The sequence below is a fragment of the Plasmodium malariae genome, assembly GCF_900090045.1.
Source record: "Plasmodium malariae genome assembly, chromosome: 7".
Taxonomy (NCBI): Eukaryota; Apicomplexa; class Aconoidasida; order Haemosporida; family Plasmodiidae; genus Plasmodium; species Plasmodium malariae.
The window spans coordinates 38,471-59,510 of NC_041781.1; the positions used below are offsets into that span (position 1 = coordinate 38,471).

At 20.3% G+C, this 21,040-nt stretch overlaps 3 protein-coding genes across 3 annotated transcripts; 1 reads left to right on the forward strand and 2 right to left on the reverse strand.

Moving 5' to 3' along the window:
* Positions 1-2,775: 2,775 nt before the first annotated feature.
* Positions 2,776-3,825, reverse strand: PmUG01_07010800 (fam-l protein; the record flags this gene model as incomplete). Its single annotated transcript, XM_029003845.1, has 2 exons — positions 2,776-3,612; positions 3,739-3,825. 2 exons carry the CDS (start codon positions 3,823-3,825, stop codon positions 2,776-2,778), a joined length of 924 nt encoding a protein of 307 aa, XP_028860593.1.
* Positions 3,826-8,147: 4,322 nt separating this feature from the next.
* Positions 8,148-10,667, reverse strand: PmUG01_07010900 (STP1 protein; the record flags this gene model as incomplete). The annotated part of the gene is made up of 4 exons (XM_029003846.1): positions 8,148-9,290; positions 9,379-9,464; positions 9,543-10,533; positions 10,659-10,667. The coding sequence occupies 4 exons, from the start codon at positions 10,665-10,667 to the stop codon at positions 8,148-8,150; spliced, it is 2,229 nt and encodes a 742-aa protein (XP_028860594.1).
* Positions 10,668-17,872: 7,205 nt separating this feature from the next.
* Positions 17,873-20,469, forward strand: PmUG01_07011000 (STP1 protein; the record flags this gene model as incomplete). The annotated part of the gene is made up of 3 exons (XM_029003847.1): positions 17,873-17,893; positions 18,022-19,054; positions 19,439-20,469. The coding sequence occupies 3 exons, from the start codon at positions 17,873-17,875 to the stop codon at positions 20,467-20,469; spliced, it is 2,085 nt and encodes a 694-aa protein (XP_028860595.1).
* Between the last annotated feature and the right edge of the window lie 571 nt (positions 20,470-21,040).

A 21,040-nucleotide genomic window follows, 5' to 3' on the forward strand; every position in this document is an offset into this window, starting at 1 on the left:
ATTAGTAATACATTTTATTATTTTTAAAGTAAACATAGAAATAATTATGTGAATTCTTATTATATGTAAATATTGAGTTTGTCTACGATAGAGAATGTAGGGAACATATGAATAATATATTCCTATATGTATTAACATAAAAATTACTAATTTTAGGAATGTTATCCCAATAATAATTCTGAATTCGTAAACATTGTATTTATGAAAAACGGGTTATATTTTATAAAACGTTAATTATTATAATAATATAATAACTGAAATAATAATTTATTGAAACAGCAATTGTATTATGATGATTATAATACATGCATTACTTTATCATCAAAAAGAATATATTATTTTGTATAATTCTTTTAAAATGAAGAATATATATGATACCAACTAATCATTTAAGTAATATCGCCTATAAAAGTAAATATGTATATATTTTTTATATATGTACCATTATTTTTAAAAATTACAATTATTAATTTAGTTTAATTTATTCCGTTAATTATAAATAAAAAATCATTATATTCAACCATATTATTTTATAATTTTTTTTTTTTAAATATATATATTTATATAATATACAAATGCAGTAAAAAAGTATAAGAAAAAAAAACCACTGAAGTTAAAATTTTTATCGAAATATTACAAGCAATTATATTAATTAAAGAATATTTCAAATTAAATAAATGTGCAAATATGTATGATATGTATAGTGTATAATATTACCATGAAAAATAAGAAAGTACAATATAATTTACTAAAATGCATGTTTTGTTAATTTTGCTTTTGTTATTTTTAGGATTTTCATGTTATTTTTTAGATATTCCTTTAAGAATTAGTAATGTTATGAATATAATTTAGAGAAGTACCTTAATAAAACAACATAAACATAATAACAAATAATATTTTATTAAATAAACTATTAACAATAAAAAACGTTATACCTCATTATTTATGTTTTTTGTGTGTAATCCTAATAGTGATAATTATTAATATATTATACGCACAATAAATATTTGTAACAGCCTAAAATATTATGTTAAATTATAGTTCTCATTAAAAAATATTATTTTTACAAGGTAACATTAAAAAAAAGTGAAAATATTACAACAGTTAAAGTCAATGCATTCACATAGTTTTACATTAATTATACATTTATCTTAATATATATGAAGGCTTCTTTTTATCTACCCTTAATGGTTACATGATTTGTACATTTTATATTTTAAGTGGAAGATAATATTTCTATATAAAACATAATGCAACCTATTTTAAAAACCAATAATAACTAATATATATATTTTAAATTTAATTACGAGAAATGAACTCACTATATATTATAATCCTTTAAACAATAAATTATAAATATACTTTTTCTGTTTTGGTAATATTTGTGATTTCTAAATATTTTTTTAGCCTTGTCGTTTAAAAATAATCCACGTTTTTTTAAATTATATATGATTTTACTTATTTAATCACTAATATACAAATATGTTAATATCCTTATAAAATATTTATTTCTGTCCTTAATAAAAATTTATACCACAACAGAATTAGAATATTATAAATGTATATTCTCATAAAACTCTTAATGTATATTCTATTGTATGTACCTTCAATAACATTTTTTTCAATTCGTTATTTTAATTTAATTATTTATACTAATTATTGCATTTTTAGTAGATAACGTATTGAAAACTATAATTACATAGAGAAGTTCTTTTTTTTTCTTCAGTATTATTATCTAAAATGTATTGAAATTATTTTTACATTTACCTAGTATATTTTACTACTTTTTTTTTCTTATTTTGGAACAGTAAATAATTCTTTAATATTTTTAGTATAAAATTATTACATTTATTTCATTAAATTAAACTTTATATATTGTAAATAATATAAAATATATATTCTCTATATGTAAAGTATTAATATAGTATATATTTATTTAATGTTTATCACATAGAAATGTCACTTTAATTCACAAGAATAACAAAATAATAAATTGGATAACTGTTCATTTAATTCTGAATACATAGAATTATTGAGTTATTGAACTATTATATGTGTCCTAAATTTAATAATAATATTTTGTTATTTATTTTTAATTTGTTTTTTTTATCATTCAAAAAAAAAATAAACTTTTGAAAGTGTTTTACAATGAAATTGTTCCATAACGTATTTCTCATAAAACTTATTCTGTGTAATAAATATAATGTTTTCTTTTATGAAATATATATATTTACATTAATACAACAAAATATATTTGCGTAAAGTCATTGAAAACAAAATAGGATATATAATAATTTAATTTAAATCTTCTCAAACATTTTCTAAATAAAGTCTACAAATAATCATTTTAAACTAGAAAATGATAAAAAAATATAAATAAGTATTGTTCATAGTTAAAATAAAAATTAACACATGGTATCAATAAAATTATATAAATATCCATAATGTATATTAATTATAACGCACAAAAACATATTTATCCTAGGAATATATGAAAATTTACATATATAAATATTAAGACAAAATAGTAAATGAATCTCAGACGATACCTTAAACTATGAATTGAAGGATATTAAAACATTCAAAATTACAAACAAAAAATACGAATATACTTTTTTACTACTGCGTATGAATTAAACCAGTTATATTAACATACATTTATAAAATTTAGTCAGTTATAGGTATATATATTACGAACACCATTTAAAATATTGCGTGTATTAGATCATATGGATGGTTTCATTACAGTAAAGAAAATATTGCTTATTATTCATTTTATCTTTTCCTGAATTTAATTTTTTCATATTTTTTAACTTTTTTATGATAATAAACAATTCCTGATATAAGAATTATACTTAATATGAAGATAGGTACAAAATATATAAGAAATCCCAAGAATCCTGACGCACAATAGTTGCTCAACTTTTTCGTAGATGGGTTTACTATCAGTGTTTGTGTGAACCTTTTTAAAGGTGATTTCATTAACCAGATATGCAAAGTTAATAGAGCGGGAGAAGCCTTATTATCAGTAATTATATTTGAAAGATTTCCAATTCCTTTAAGATATGAATATTCTCTAAGTTGAGCAATACCTACGGCAGGTGAAGTAAGAACTATTACTTTAAGCAAACCATGTGTAAGCCCACATCCACAAAAATTATCTAATATGAACGATATCACTAATACAAAAAACAGTAATATTGGTAAGGCTACTCGTAATCCGCATTTTTTAATCATTATTTTTTTGTAAATCTTATCACTAATTGTTTTGTTGTTTTTGAGAAAATCTACGTAATCAAGTTCTTTGAAGATTTTTTTTTCTAAATGGGAATATTTTTTCGTTTCAAATATACAAGATTTATTTTTCATATCTTTTTGATGTCTTCTTTTATTTTCTTGTGAACTCCCATTTAATTGTTTAGTTTTTCCAGAGGAATATTTTTCATTATTAAATATATCATTTATATTGTTTACTCGATTTGGTATATCTTTTTTTATATACACAATACTTGAATCCTTATTTTGCTTATATATTGCCAGTAAACGGTAAATTTTTGCGTATAACCGTCTATGTTGGTTGTAGCATTCAACCAAAGATTTACCTTGCCTAATCTGAAAAAATAGAAAAAAATTATTATTTAATCAAATGAATAAATTCTCAGTAAAACAAAACACTAACAATAGTAAAACACCAAAAAAATAAATAATACATATACACATAAAAGTCATTATCATAACCATATAAATGTAAAAATGACATATCCAAGTTAAAAATATAAAGGTAGAAATTTTAATATATAAGAATGACTTAAATTTTTGTTCCATAGTATAAGTATTTAATACTCTAATAAACGCAGAAATGATATAATTAGCAACAATATAATATAATTTTAATGATATAGAACCCTATTATTATTTATTAATTTTTTTTTTTTTTTTTGATAAAATTATAAAAAATATTGTATAATTACAATTTGTTTTACAGTGAAAAAGGGAAATATAACTTCAAAAATATAATCTAAAATTGTTATATTAATATTATTTATAAAATTGTAACATTACAAAATATACTATAAATATAATTCATCAATAAATATTCAAAGTATATAAGTTATTTATTAAATACAGTAAATTAATTAAATAATAATTTTTTTAATTTACAAAATAAAATAAAATAAAAAATTATATATATGTTTTCATAATATGTCCAAGTATGGAATATATAGAAAATATAGAATGTAGAGAACATACATAATACGTTATTCTGTATATTAAGTAAAGTATAACTCATTTAATTGATGTATCCTTATTAATTTGTATATCTTTTTATTTTATATATCAAGGAAAAACTGGTTATTCACAAAATATAACTAATAATTTTAGCAATACAATAATAAATAAAGAAAACAATATTTATTACAACCTCTTCCTTTATTCTCTTCGTCGTATATTTCTTAATTATTTTATAAAAATGCGCTTTATATTATGATTTATAATGTATTTATAACATCAAATTTATAGTATATGAACTACTGAAAAAGTATATATTTGGAAGATATATAAGAACTGATCATTTACTTCCTTAATATAAATATTGAATATTATAGTATTTAATTAGATATTATTTATACTATTATGTCTATAAGAAATATTTATAAATTCATCGACTTTTTTTATATTATTTTTTTCTTTTTTAATGTTATATATATATTTATAAGAAATATAATAAAAAATTATTAAATATTTATAGAGAAATTTTGTACAAGGTATATTATATAAAAACATTATAGGTAATATAATTTAGTTATTTAATTAATTCGATAGCAAAGTCAATCTAATTTTTTTTTATCAATATATGTTTCACAAATAATTAATTTTTTAAAAAAGTTTTTAGCTCAAAAAATTACATAACATAAAAAGTAATCGTAAAAATTTTTAAAACTCTAATATAAAAATAATGTTTCAAGAATACTTAAATCGATAATCTTCTATTAATAATTTATACTTTAAAAAAGAATTATATACTAATGTATTCACAATTTCATACTCGCGCAAAAAAAAATATCTACTGAAAATATCTTTATATCAAATAAGTTATGAAACATATATTTCACATAATAGTTTTTTTATAAATATGACTTGCTATATTTACTTTTAAATAAAAAATACATATAAACATGAGAACAGATATGCTTTTTATTTTAATATACGAAGAACAACGTAATATAATGAAAATTAAACTAATGTATAAAATACGTTTTTAAAAGTTTATTCAAGTGATCACTTAGAACAATAAAAAAAAAAAAAGATTATATAATTTTTAAAAATATAAATTAATTCACTCGGTTAGAGAGGTAATATTAACTCTAATTTTATAAATTAATTTAAACGATCACATACTTATCACAATGTAAATGTACATGATACATATTTTACGTATAATTTTTTCTTATAAAGCAAATATGTATATTATGAATATTGAGAAATATCAATTTTACATTTATATGCATAGAAAATTATATATTTATATACAATTCATAGGAGAATTAAATTACCCCCAAAAGTGATTAATTATTATAATAGTGCTAATGCATAAACATGCAAAATGTTAAAAACTATTTAATATATTTTTTTCTACTTTTATGTATCCATATATATTTGTATAATATTCAGTGCTCATAAGAAAAAATTTATAATTATGAAACAATTGTTCTTGCTAAGAATATAATTCCATTAAGTATAAAAAAAAAATTCATTAGATTCATGAAGAATATTATTTATAAAAACAATATATGAAATGTAAATAGGATATAACTAATTTTCTCAAACACCAACTATGTATTTTATAAAATTTACAAGTACATAAATGGTCATTAAACTACAAAATAAAGTAACTAAGTTTATTGTAGTTGTACCTCTATCGTTAGAGTAAAATATTATTCTTCGTAATTTATTCCTTAACAAACAATAAATTTACTAAAGGATTAAGAAATAAAAAATGCAACAAAAATATTATAAACAAAAGTATTCTTACAAGGTAAGTAATAAAGAGATATCCATACATGCTAAATATTCCATACTTTTTTTCTGAGTAATATTGGTATATTTCCGATATTAATATAAAGAATTAAATCCTCTATATAATTATTTTTCAAAAACAAAAATATATTTATCACCTCAAATGACTAACATATAATAAACACTCATTCCTTGATTAATTTATTTTCTGTAAAATTTGAATTACGTTTGACATTACACTAATCTTTTCATCAATATGTCGATTCAATATAATCACTTTCATTTTCAGAATCATCTTATCCAATTATAAATAATATATCTTTATTTATATATTATTTGTTTTTTCTCATTTTCTGATAATAATATATCGGCTGTTGAATCTAAGGTTCCATCTTCACAGTTCTAGTTAACAAAATATTTATCTAGGATACGATTAATAAAAAACATATATTTTTACTATTTATAATATTTAAGTGTACTTATAATGGAAATTTTCTTATAATATATTTAATTTCAGATATCAAAAATTATAAGTTAAATTCTCAGCTATGTTATCATTAGGCCATATAATATAAATTAGAACATCCCTAAATAAAAAATATAAATCTATTATTTTTTACTATAATAAAAGATTACATTTTTTCTTTTATATTAGAATTGTTTAATTTTACAATATTTTTAATTAAGAAAAATAATAACTCTTTATCTACAAGATAGCTGTATAAATATACATGTATTTCCATTGTTCTTTTATATTTTAAAAGCGCATAAAGATATATAAATAAAATATAAATATAAAGTATAAAAAATCATATATAATTTTAAATTTATTTTTGTAAATATTTTCAACAAATTTATATAAAAAGCAATAAAAAAAAAATAATTTTTTGTAAATCCAATAATATTCCTAAACGTTCCAAAAAAAAAAAGAATATATATATATATATATATATATATTAATATTCGAACAGAACAATTCTAAATTTTTATAATCAATAATTTCCATAATAAAATTGAAATAAAATGACTTCTTTAGTTCATAGGGATTTTATTTCAGAATTAGTATAAATATAATATATGCTGTGAAAATTGGTGCATTAGCTTATACAATGTATATAGTTATTAATTTGTTGCTTATCATCCAAAAAATGATCTTTCGGCTATATATAGTTTATACCCTCTAAAAATTACGTTATAATTAAAAAATATAAATATTTGTACTACATACAACAGTATTGATAGGAATTAAAGAAAAAAAAAATAAAATAACACAAATTTTTTATATGACACATGTTTTATTAAAATGTGACATGAACCTACGACATGAAAAGAATTTACACAGTAAAATATAAAATTCATATTCTAGGATTCAATTAACGTACAAACGTTTTTATTTTAAAACGTATTATCCAATTTAACAGTTTTATATAATTGTACCATCTTATTTTAATTGACATATTATTGTTTTTATATAATATAAAATAATGCATTCTTTTTATTATTTCTAAAGTGAAATTTATGAAAATTTAAGAATTAACAAATAATGTAATATATATATACTAAAAAAAAATTTTTATATAAGATCCTGATATACGCATTAATATCAATTTCATGGGAACCGGGCACCGACAATTTTACTATATACTTATCTAAAATATAGATAATAAAATAAATACAATTTAATAATATATGTAAAAAATTTAAGATATCCAAATATTTCAATAAAAAAAAACTTTTATTAAGGAATCAAAAAAAAAAAAACATTGCTTAAAACTTTTTAAATAAATATGCTATTATATAACATATAAAAATTACTATTTGTTTTATATACACATTAAAATATTGCTATTTTTATTAAATCATGTGTAACTATAACTTTTGTAGAAATATTCTAATAAGAATAAAAACAATTATATAATCTTGGAATATCTTTTAAATAAAAACCTTTGAATCTTCATATACTATGCCTGTTTTTCTATTTTACATAACTCATTTCTTTGCATTATACTTTTTCTTTCTTCCTTAGGTTATACAATATTTAAGAAATTTATTTCATAGATATCGTACAATTTCTCCTGATTATTATTCAAATATATTTTGAATTTGTCTTTATTAATATATAGTATGTATTATTCTACCACTTGATAGCATTCGTCTATGTTATTATCACTATCTAAGGAATTTATGTATGCATCATTTTCTCTTATCCATTCTTTCAATTCTTCTCTGAAACAGTCTTCTCCCTCATAATCATAATTTTTATTATTTTTTATATTCCCTAAAACATCTCCGTTAACATCAGCTAAGTTTTTCTCAATTTCTGGTTTAATATCTGAATTTACTTCTGTCATCCATTCATTTATGGAATTATCGAAATGCGATTCCTTATTTTCTATATACTCTTCCTTTTTACATTCTTCTAATACCATCATAAATACTAGTGTACACAGTTTTTCTAGTAATTTTGTTTTAAAATATTTATATAATTCTTCATAATTTTCTTTGTTTTCCAATTCTTTATTCATAAATAATATATCATCCTTTCTTCCTTCATTTTCATATGTATCTATCATATTATATATTTCCTCTCTCAATTTTTCAAACAAGTCCTCTTCCAAATATTTTTCTACAATAGTACCCTTCCTTGATACCCAACGTCTCCATATATCTTTTTTTCTTTCTAAAAATGGATCTTTTTTATTTTCATTTGAAAGATATTTTCTTAATTTTTCACTATTTTTTATGTATGATCTTTCTTCTTTCCAATCATTTTTCAGATTGTTAAACCAATCCTTTTTTCTCAATTTTTCCAAAAACATTTTATGTCTTTCCACCCATTTATTCCATAGACTTTTTTGTTTTTCAATTTCATTGGTACTTTTAATATTATCCATTACTACTTCATCATCTTTTAAGTTAGTGTAGGTTCTATTTTCTTTTTTTGTTAATACTTCTTGGCATATTGCTAAAAATTCTCCTTTGTTATATTCCCATTCTTTATTTCTGCATTCTTCCAGTATTTCCATATGTACTTCTATAATAGTTATAGATCTGTCCTTTTTTCCGTATGATACATTTTCATTTTTGTTCATATTATGTTCTTGTATTTTTATTTTTTTAATGATTTCTTCATCTTCATTTATTGGGTGTTCCAAATGATTATGTCTTAAAAATTTACTTCTGTTATAATAGGAAGGTACTAATATTCTCAGAAATTTAACTTCTCTTCTTTTTATCTTTTTCTTTTTTTTAAACATACCTATTAAAACATACTACAATTTAATAGAAATATATTTATAAAATAAAATATTACATTAATTACAAGTTTATGTTATTTTTAATATTTTAGTTTTATTTTACTTTAATAAAAAAGGAAAATACTATAATAACTAGAAAGCTTGTTAAAATATACGATATGTGGGCGTTATATTGATTTCCTTCTGTATCTGCAATATCTTTTAAAATTTATATATTATTTAGTATAGTTATTTCAAAAATATAAAAGTAAGTAACATAAGTGATACCTAGTCTTTTAGAGGGTGTAATAAAAAGAGAACTTGAATCAGGATTTAATGCTTCAACAGATGGTATAGTAGTTATATGACCAGTAGTTCCTCCTAATCCACGAGTAGTTGGACGTTGTTCTACAGGATCAGATTCAGTCATTGAAGAAGTTTGTTCAGAATTTTTAGGAAACATTGATTTTTCATCTTCATGGATTGAGGAATCTACAGCTGATCCAGGTAATTCTCCTGCACTTATAGTTTCAGATGTTTGAAGTGATGATGCCCCTGAAGTTGAAGCTTTTTCTTGTAGTGTACTTTGATTTTCAGACGCATTTCCTCTTACTCTTAAGGATATGCATTCTCCTTTTCCTTCTCCTCTTATCTCTTTTCCATCTTCTTCAAGTGGAACTGAAACTGAAGGTAAAGTTTCAGAAAGTTCACTATATATCTCAGGATTCAGCAAGTTATTAATTGGTATTGAAAATTTCAATTTCCTTTGTACAGATGAGGAATTTTTTTGAATGAGTTGTCTCTTTTCCTCAAAATAATTTTTCCTGTCATTAATCCAAATATTATATTCGTTAAATATTTGCATACAGCTCTGATCATTATTACAACTATATGTATTATTTTCGATGAGGAATGGTTTTAATCGCCTGAGGTCTCTAATTTTTTTTTCATGAAAATCTTTTACGTCATAACTTAATTCTAAAAGATTTCTCTCATTCTGCTCTATAATCATAGGGCGTTCCCCATGTCTAGTTAGATCTTTATATCGAATTTGATACCAATTCTTTAGTGCTAGGTCCCATTTAGATTGATCAAGATATTCGGGTGCGTGGTTTTTCTCAATTATATAATCAGCCAGATCTAAGCAATTTTTTCTAAATTCTCTTTTATTTTTCTCAACTCTTAAGGAAGAAGTTATATTTTTAATATGTTTTCCTATGCTTCTAAATATGGGATTTAAAATATATTGCACTGACGAGTAACCAAATCCGTGCAAACCCTAGATTCAAAAAAATTATTAGGAATTATTTAAGCCTTAATTTTTAATTAACTTATCTTTTGTTTTTACCACAAACTTAAAAATTGGATATAAATTTAGATATATTAAAAAACATTAAATTTTACCAAATCCATGATGAAGCTACATTATTACTATAGGTAATTCTAAATAACTATCTTAACTAACAATAAAATTATATAATATTTTATTTATAGTTAGAGTAATATTAAATTCCAATATATTAATTAAATGAAATTCTAAAATTATAAACATTAAAGGAATTTATGCGAGAACTATAAAAAAATTTAACATATTAATATTTATTTTATATTCTTCTTATCCTTTTTATATTAAAAACTTATGCCACAAGAAGGAATATATTCTAATCCTAATATGATATTAAACAAATATAAGTATATATTTTTATGTAAAATATATACATCTTTTATAAAGAAAAAACCCAATAGCTAATAATAAAAAATTACAACAGAAGTAACATTAATAAGAAATACATCATTTATACATAAAATTAACAATAATATACGTAATATAACATTTTTTTTTTATTTTTTAGTACTAACGCCTATATTTATAGATATTTTTACGTGAAAGCAAATGATAACTTTTAATCTATTACTTGTTCAGAAACATATAATTTATAAGCAAAATCGTTATAAGAACTTATAGTATGTTCCTCTTTATTGTCTTTTGTAATTTATTTTTGATATAGATCGTTATAATGTTATAGCATTATAAAAAAATTTTTATATATACTTTTATCTCTTGATAAGAATTAATAATATATAAATTATACGAATCTGTTGATATATTTGAGGCAAATATATGGAAATAATATATACAAAAAGGTCTAATCATTATATACATATGAATTACCTAAATTTAATTACTTGTGGTAAATATTATGAAATTTACTAGTTTTAAATTAGTATAATTTATTATATATAAGTTTTCTATTGGATATATATATTGCCACATTTGGATACGGATGATTCCATTAGGACTAAATTTTAATTAGTAAAATGGACATTAACGTATATTTATTAATATAAATAAATTTAACTACTTATTAAAAATAAGAAAAATTTTTAGGTTATACTTATAAACAAATTTATTATACTATATGGTTAAAAAAAAAAGTAAATGTTGTTAGAACATTACAATACAAAATAAAATTATTATAATTTTATGTAAATGGAATATTATATTAAATTAAACAAAAATGTTGAAGTTTCGTAATAATTTTTCTCAGATTATTAATATAAATGTTCAAATAAATAGATTAAAATTTGTTTTTTTTTTTTTCAGTTTTTACTGCATTTGATAACTATATGAATATATCTCCTTAACACTGTTAGTAAATATTATTTACTATAAAAAAAAAAATAATCATATATTATTTTTTACAATATTTTTAAGACATTAATTGGAAAAAGAAATTATAGAACAATTTAAACATATTATATATATTACATGTTATTCCACTATAATGTAAATTTATATCTAATTTTAACACTTCAATTGTATTGGGTAAATAAAAGATTAAAAAATATTGAAAAAATTATATAAAAAATATATATTAATAAATAATTAATTTTTTAATAATTTTTTCATGTAAACAGTTAAATTTATTATAGTTAAGTTTATTCATTCTATTTAAGATTTAATGAAATAAAGCATTTTTAACTTTTCAGTTTATAAATATACAATTTTTTGTTCCTTCAAAAACACAATCTTTTTATTTTAATCTCTTACGATATATGCAATTTTTTTTTTTGAAATATGTTGTTTAATAACCGTATACATTGGAATATATATAAATATAATGTTATTGTATTATAGGATATTATATATTTAAGTTGTAATTGAATACAATAGATAACAAACTTAAAATTGTATTTGAACATGTACAAACATAAAAAATTATATGTTTTTCCCAAAATAAATTTAGATTATGAAAACAAGTAAAATTTGCTTTCAAAAATTTATATAACCAAATTTTTTCTTTTTAAAGGTATTTTTTATTATTTTGCTTTTATAAATGTTCATAATTATTTTATAGTATCGCAATTTATACTTTGCATTTCATTAAAAGTAATGATAAATTAATAAAAATTCAAACGTATTATTGAATATTCTATTTTTTCATAGCATCATGAATATATTATTTATTTAAAAAATAATATTTAACATTAAAATAGATTTTTTTGACATTGAAACATTTCACATTAAACACATCAACAGTATTACATTACACATTAAACTTCACAATTTCTAGATACATATATACTAGAAAACAATCCTATATAATATTTTTCGATTACTTCATATAACACAATATAATTTTCTCATATTTAATTTGTATAAATGAAAAATTTAAGTAACTTTCATATATATTATTTTAAAAAAATACACTTAAGTATTAAAATTTTATAGTTCATATTATTTCCCTCTGCAATCTGTCATTATAAATATATTCCAATAGTTCAAGCAGTATTAAAGCATAATATAGTAAAAAATTATAACATAAAAATTTATTTTACCTTAAATATTTTTTAATTTTACGTTTTATTTTTTAGAAATACAAGTAAATATAGAGTCTGCTAACACTATACAAGAAATTTGTCTATATGTTTGATTTTTGTAAAAATTCAATAAATTATATCCCCATTATCTTAATATAAAATATTAGTAGTATTGTTAATATTCAATTAAAATTTTTTAATGATATTGAAATACATATTTTTGTTCTCTATAAATCTTTTTAATATAAAATTCTATTTTATAGCATTTGTATTTCAAATTTTGGATTACAGACATTATGATATTTTTGACAAATATATTACTATAGTACAAAAAACATAATTTATATATTAATTCTGCATTACAATATATTATATACTCTATCTATTACGAGATTTTAGTTAATTTAATCATAATTCTGATTACATTTAATAGTTTCTATTCGTGTTACACTTATTCAATTAAGAAAAGTCTCTTTTTTACTATCTATTTATATATATTATGAGATGGGTTACTTAGAAGAAATTTTATATATCCTTACTATGTTCATACTAAACAATAATATGAATATTGCTTATACAATAAAAATTAATGCTTTTTTATTTTCTCGTCCTATGTATTTCATAACTTAGTCTTTTAGTAAAATACTTGATTTTTAATTAAATATTTTTCTTTTTTAACCTTGTTACAATAGTTTATACTGCTCTTCACTTATCAACGTTTTATAATTCTGTTAGAATCATACACTTATATATTACATTAGTAGTATTATTAATAAAAAAAATTATTTTAACTTTTTTTTTTTTGCATTCTTTTAAAATAAATTTCATTAAGTTTATTAAGTTCTTTTTTTATATTCACAAAGATATGTGTTATTGGAAATTTATAAATTAGAATTTTGTTCTGTATATATTGTTTAATATCCCTTGTTACACTAATATATGTCATGACCTTCAAAATCACTTATCAGCATTTTACCACGTTGTTCACCTGCACATTTCGACATCTTTTAATTTTTTTTCTATTGAAAACAACATCATTGCCAAGATGGAAAAAACAAATATTACTAAGAATTACATACAGAGAGAAACAATTCTAATGGAGTAATAAATAATTATCGTTATATATTAGGATTGTAGAAACGTGTTCACGTTTTTAATTAGAATGATATATAGTGTAATACAAAAGGAAACACATGAATGATATTGCATTAAATATTAATCTAATTATGGAAAATTAATAAATAAATTAACACCTAGTAGCATCATAAGGTGGTTTATATGACAATAATCCCTTTAATCAGTATTTTACTGAAACTAAACATGAATGAGTTTCAGCAACTTCATGTAGTTCATTAACATATTTTAACTATTCTACACTTTTAAAGTTAGATATATACTTTTTACGAGTTCCATATTCATTTTAAAATTTTTGCAATTGATTATATGAATTATTTCAATTTTTCTCAGCATATCTATTTATATTACTATTATATAATTAATCATATTTTTAAACATAGATGCGATAATTGTACCTATTACATTGATTTATAGTAACCTTTTTAGAATCAGTAATACATATAATTTATATTAAAATATATATTAAAGGAAAACATTTTAAAGTAATCTTCTTTTTAGAAAAGTATAAAAATAGATATCTTCAAGTTATATTTGAAACTCCATATATAAAACATTATATTCCATAAAAATCGAACATTTTATTTTTTGTATATATTCTAATATATAACTAGCATAAATATATAAATAATACTTTAAAAATTGTTAACATTATTTTATATATATTTTATTTTTTATGTATGTATAATTTAGCAAATATAAAAAAGACTTAATGTGAAAGGTTTCTGAACTTTATGCCGACGTACAAATAAGAATGCATTTTCCTTATATAATATATACTCAATAAGGAGAAAATATAATATTTTACGAAGATAATAAATAATTTTTATAGTATTCCTTAATATAGAAAAAACATAAATAAGTTATTCAAATATATATATTTTGTTTTATTGAAACATTCCCAAAAAAATATTTAGGAACAAGGATTTTTACTAAAATAGAAAAATCCTCTTTAAATGTAAATGTTTAAGGGAATTTCATTATATACAACGTTTATTTATATTCTGTTTTGTAAGTTACATTTGTATTATTATGAATATATAAAAATGCATTATTATTTATTTCATTCTAAACATCAGCTATATGTAAGATAGTTAGAGAGCCTAGTTGTTCTAAAAATTAATAAAAACCAAATGAGCGCTTCCATAAATGCTGTCGTAAAAAATTATATATATATTAAAAAGATAATAATATAATATTGTTAATTATTGTAAATTTTTTTTTTTTATTATTTTTTAATTATTCATTTGGAAGAATAATATTTAAGTGAACAATAGTATAATGTATTTACGTGATTATAATTAATATTGGGCATATAATTTTTTTATATTTATTAGAAATTTGTTTTTAATACATAATGAATACAAATATTTTTGCATATTTTTTCCGTTAAAAGTATTCTTAATAAAATATTATTTATATATATATATATATACATAATGGAATATCGTTAGTCCATTTTATATGAAAATTCCACTTATTTAATATATCTATTTTAACATTAAAATATACTATTTAAATAAATTAATAAAATAATCATCGTAATATAGACAAATATCAAATAATTCATAATAATATTTACTATTTTTTTCATTTACATAAATTATATGTTATGTATAAACTGTAATGTTATTCAATAAATTTTATAAGATATTTAAAATATAATGGTAAAGGATACATCAAAACAGTAAGATTTTTCATACATATATAAAACAATAAAAAAAAAAAATAGAGGAAATAAATTGTTTTATATACACTTGATAACAATTATAATAATGTTCTTCCAATATACTTCACATATTTCAGAAAATTATATTTTCTTTTATTTTGCTACCTAATCAAGCACTATTACATATATATTATGTACTATATTTTGCGCATATCTTATACATTCAAATGAGATATTTTAAACATATATTATCTTAAAAAATGATGAATTATTTTCACATATATTCCCATGTACAATGTAATAAATAAAAATATTTAAAAAAAAAATGAGATGGAATGTAAGGGATTAAAATATAAAGAACAGAAAAAAAAAAAAAAATTGAGTAAAAATAAATTCAAAAATTACAAATAAGTAAAAACCAATAATTCTTTAATATAACAGATTGGTTAAACATAATTATATTACATCAACCACTAATTCAAATAATTATTTACTAAAATTTACTAATATATATATTATTTTAATTTCTTGCTTATTCATTATCTTTTATATGCTTGTTTCAAAAGAAATTTTAAAATAAGTAATAATATATTTACATTAACAAATAATATATTATAATGCAAGTAATATTTTTAAAGAGTTCTGTGATTTCATTTATTCATTAATATTTAAAAATATACTATAAGCTAATACTTAATTTTGTCATTCTAGATCATAAATGAATACTTAATAATAGTCTTAAAACGATTTTTTCATATTCATAACAAATGCAGAAAAAAAAATAAAAATAGAAATATAATTAAAAAAAATCTTTTTGATGTATTTATTAGATTATATATATGAATAAGTACAAAAAAACTGTTACGAAGCTTCAATAATGTTGTATTATTTAATTTAATATATTATTGAATTTACGTTAAATTTAGTGTTATTATTTTTCATTACATAGTTATAATTCATTTTACGATTTTTTAGACATATAATACGAATAACGTTCTCATAAGTATATTCTAATAATTTTTCATATATTTCATAAGCAGTCAACATTTTATTCAATAAATAATATACCTTAACGTATTCTTTATTAATTAACATTTAGTCCAAATGAAATCAATTTTATTCAAAAGTGGTAATAGACAAGTACAGAACATACATATATATGTATATGTATGATAATGTATACTATTTAAAATTATTTTGTAGCATAATGTATAGCATAACTTATTAAATTTTTGGTAGATTATTTGCATATATTATTAAATGGATTAATTGCATTATAATGTTATTTACCATTCTCAAAAACAGAAACAATATATTATAATTTATATATTATTATTTTCCATTTCTATATATATGGTATTAAAAATAAAAAACCGTTAACAATATAATTACAGTGTAGTGCGCAATATGGGAAAAATGATAAATGTAACATAATAACAAACATACTATTAGTGTTAATAATTATCTGGTTTATAGATTATTTATTTTCCAAAAAAACTTGAACAAAAAGAATTGTTTACCTTAATACAACAGTATTTATATAATTTTTTTGCGTTAAAAAAAAAAAAAGAGCCAAAAAAAAAGCAATAAATTGATTAATAATACTTATATATAATAAATTTTAATTTATTTTTCATTTAATTTATATGTAATTTTTTTTTTGTAAGTTATTGTGATTCCTTTAATGAAGGTTATATAAATTTTATACACTAATATATACTTAATCACCATTTAATTTCAAAATATATTTAGGATATATCTTCAGTTGTTTTATATTTACTTAAGGTAAAATAATATAAAACTCTCATAGAATAAATAATAATAAATTTATTTACTTTATATTTCTAATATAAATTACTACGTAGCTCATAACTATGAAATTCCTTTTAATACATCTTAATTTTTGAAATACGCTAATGGTACAAAATGTTCACAATTAATTTTCTTTATGATTTTCATTTTCAACGAACTAGAGCATCAATATAGGGTCATTATGGAAAATTGTATACCTAAGGTAATATTCATTTTTTTTTAAACTATTAAATTCATACATAAATTATTTATTTATGATAAAATATGTGACAGTGCAATTAACGTAAAACATAATACTTAGGTATTTTTTAATAATTCTTTTAAATTCAGCATTTCACTCTTTCTGGAATGTCAGGATATTCGCTAACCCGCAGAGAACCATTTAGGACTATTAGAACTTACATACAAAATAAAACTAATTTATTAAAAACGGCAAATAACGAAGATTTGTTTAGAGAAGAATGCATAAATTTAGCTGATTATCTAATTGGAAAAATGTCTCCTCCGAAGTCTGTATCTCCTACTATGTGGGAAGCGTTATTGAAGTTTTATCTAAATCATTACTTTAAAAATTTAACTAAATATGGTGGATGTCCTATGATCTTAAAAAATGAAGATAAAGAACTTTTAGGATTAAAATATAAAGAAGAGGATTTCTGTAAAAAAAGGACTACCGTTTTGAAAGAAATAGAGAGCTTAAAACAGAATAATTCAGGTAAATGCGTCAGTACATGTTTAGACAAATGCAAAACATATAATGCATGGATTAAACAGATGCAGAAGCAATTTGAAGAAAAGAAAAGTCTCTTTAAATATTGTTACACAAAAGAAAGTTCCAAAAAAAAGACCAAAAAACTAACTAAAGAATCGATATGTGATATAATGAATGAAGAAACTTTTAAAGAACTTTCTGAATGTATAACCCCGAATTCAGCAGAAAGTACTGAAGGTTTACTTGAAACAGAAAAAAAAGGTTTAGAAACTCAAATTCAAAATACAGCTCAAATTATATCCAAATCTCACGTACAACAAGAAATAGATGTGCCAACTGCACCCGAAGCTCAAAATGAAATTGAATCACATAATTCACCACAACCTCCACCAGAACATATTAAAAGTGAAGTTTCAGAAATTCAGCATTCAACTATAGAAACTGAGGATTCACAATCTTTAACAGATGCATCATTAGAAAAAGCTAAAATTTCTGAATATGTACATGTAGCATCAGAAGATACTACTGCATTACCCTCTCCAGCTCTTCAAGGCACACAATTATCTCCTGATCCTGAGAATACACAGCCAACTGATAAAGCATCGACATATACCTTAGCACGTAGTCCTCCCCAAATATCACATACTACAGGTATCACTAATTCTACTTATGTTTCTACATTTGAAATAACTATACTAAATAATATATACATATATATGTATAAAATACAATTATAGGTACGATATTAAATCCAAGTGATAAATATACATCATCTATTTTAATAAACTTGGTAATTATTATTATATTTTCTCTTTTATTAAAGTAATATAATAATAAAGGCTTAAAAATATGAAAATCATTTATTTATTGTAATAGCTTATTTTATAAAAATGTTTTTCTTATACTATAGTTTGCTTTAACTGGAATATTAAAAAAAAAAAAAAAAGATAAGTAGAAAACATGTGAAATTTCTGAGATTGCTTGTACCTTCATTTTCTAACAAGAAAAGTAAAATTTTTACGGATGATCCTTTAGAACACATAATATATGATGATGAAGAAATTATAAAAAAAATAAAAATAAATGAACTTACAAAAAATGTAAATTTATCAAAGCGAACAAGAGACAGATCCAAAATCATAGTAGAAGTACATATGGAAGTACTCGAAGAATGCATAAATGAAGATTGGGAGAACCACAAAGACGAATTCATAGAAATATGTATAGATGAGTTCACAAAAAAGGATTATACAACCTATCCCAATTTAAAAGTTGATGATCTAATAATAGAAAATATTAAATGTATCAGTGATATCAAAAAACAAAACATTCTATGGAATAAATGGATACAAAGACATAGAAATCTTTTTCAAAATCTGAAAAAAGACGATTGGTTTAATAATTTGAAGGATGAATGGAAAAGAGAAGTAGCTTACGTACAAGAAATGGAAGAAATAAAAAAGAAATCTTCAAATAAAAATCAAAAAGTTTCATTTTTAGAAAGAGAAAAAGATATATGGAGACAGTGGATATCAAAAAAGGGTATGATTATACAACAACATCTTGATCAGTACTGGAATAATGGATTAGTAGAGGAGTTGCAGAATATCTCAGATGAATATGTAAATGAAGATACTAAAAATTATGTATCACTATTAAATGTAGAAGAATTGAAGCACAAAGAAAATTATGAAGAATTATATAAATATATAAAAAAAAAATTATTAACAAAGCTTTGTATTCTCGTGCTGATAGCAGTATTAGAAGAATGTAAAAAGGAGGTAAACCTTGAAAATAGGGAATCATATTTGGATAGATCCATAAATGAATGGAAAGGAGAAGGATATTCAAGTAAAAAACAAGAAATTACAGAAAATATAATTGAATATAATAACAATGATATAGAAAATAAAAGAAATGAGGAATTTGATGCTCATATATGGAAAGATTGTTTCAGAAATGAGATAGACGATTGGATAAGAGAAGATGACTTATATGCAAATTCTATAGTTAGTGATAGAACAGTAGACAAATCGGATGAAATAGCAGAAAAACCGTTTCTATAAATTCATAGGTATACTTCCATAATATATTTAGATGATATTTAAGAAAAAAGGCTATTAATGAAAAATATTATTTAAGTTTTTTAATGTCTCTAGGTAATAAAGAAAATAAATATAAAGTAATAAGTAATAAAAAGGAAAAAAAAATCATGAAACATGAAGTTTGAAATTGAAGCATTTAAAATATATTACAATTATATACATTTTTTTATATCTGTAATATTATACATTAGGATACTCCGCTAATACTTGATTTAACAGAAATAGTAATATGTTAATACACATATAAAAAAAAAGATTAATATTAAAATTTTTCGAAAATGTTACACCTTGAAAAAATTATAATTTGGAATAATAAAAAAAAACAAAATAAATAATTTGTAACACTATTTCTGAATTAATATAATATTATTACAAAAATTTATATAATTCTATTTTATTTCATTACTTCTTAATTTACAGTTATTTTCACGTTTAGAAATATACTTATTTGTATCTTTTATATATTTCCATTGATCAACCGTTTCATGTTTCAATTTATATAAAAAATTTGTTCATAAATAAAAAAAAAAAT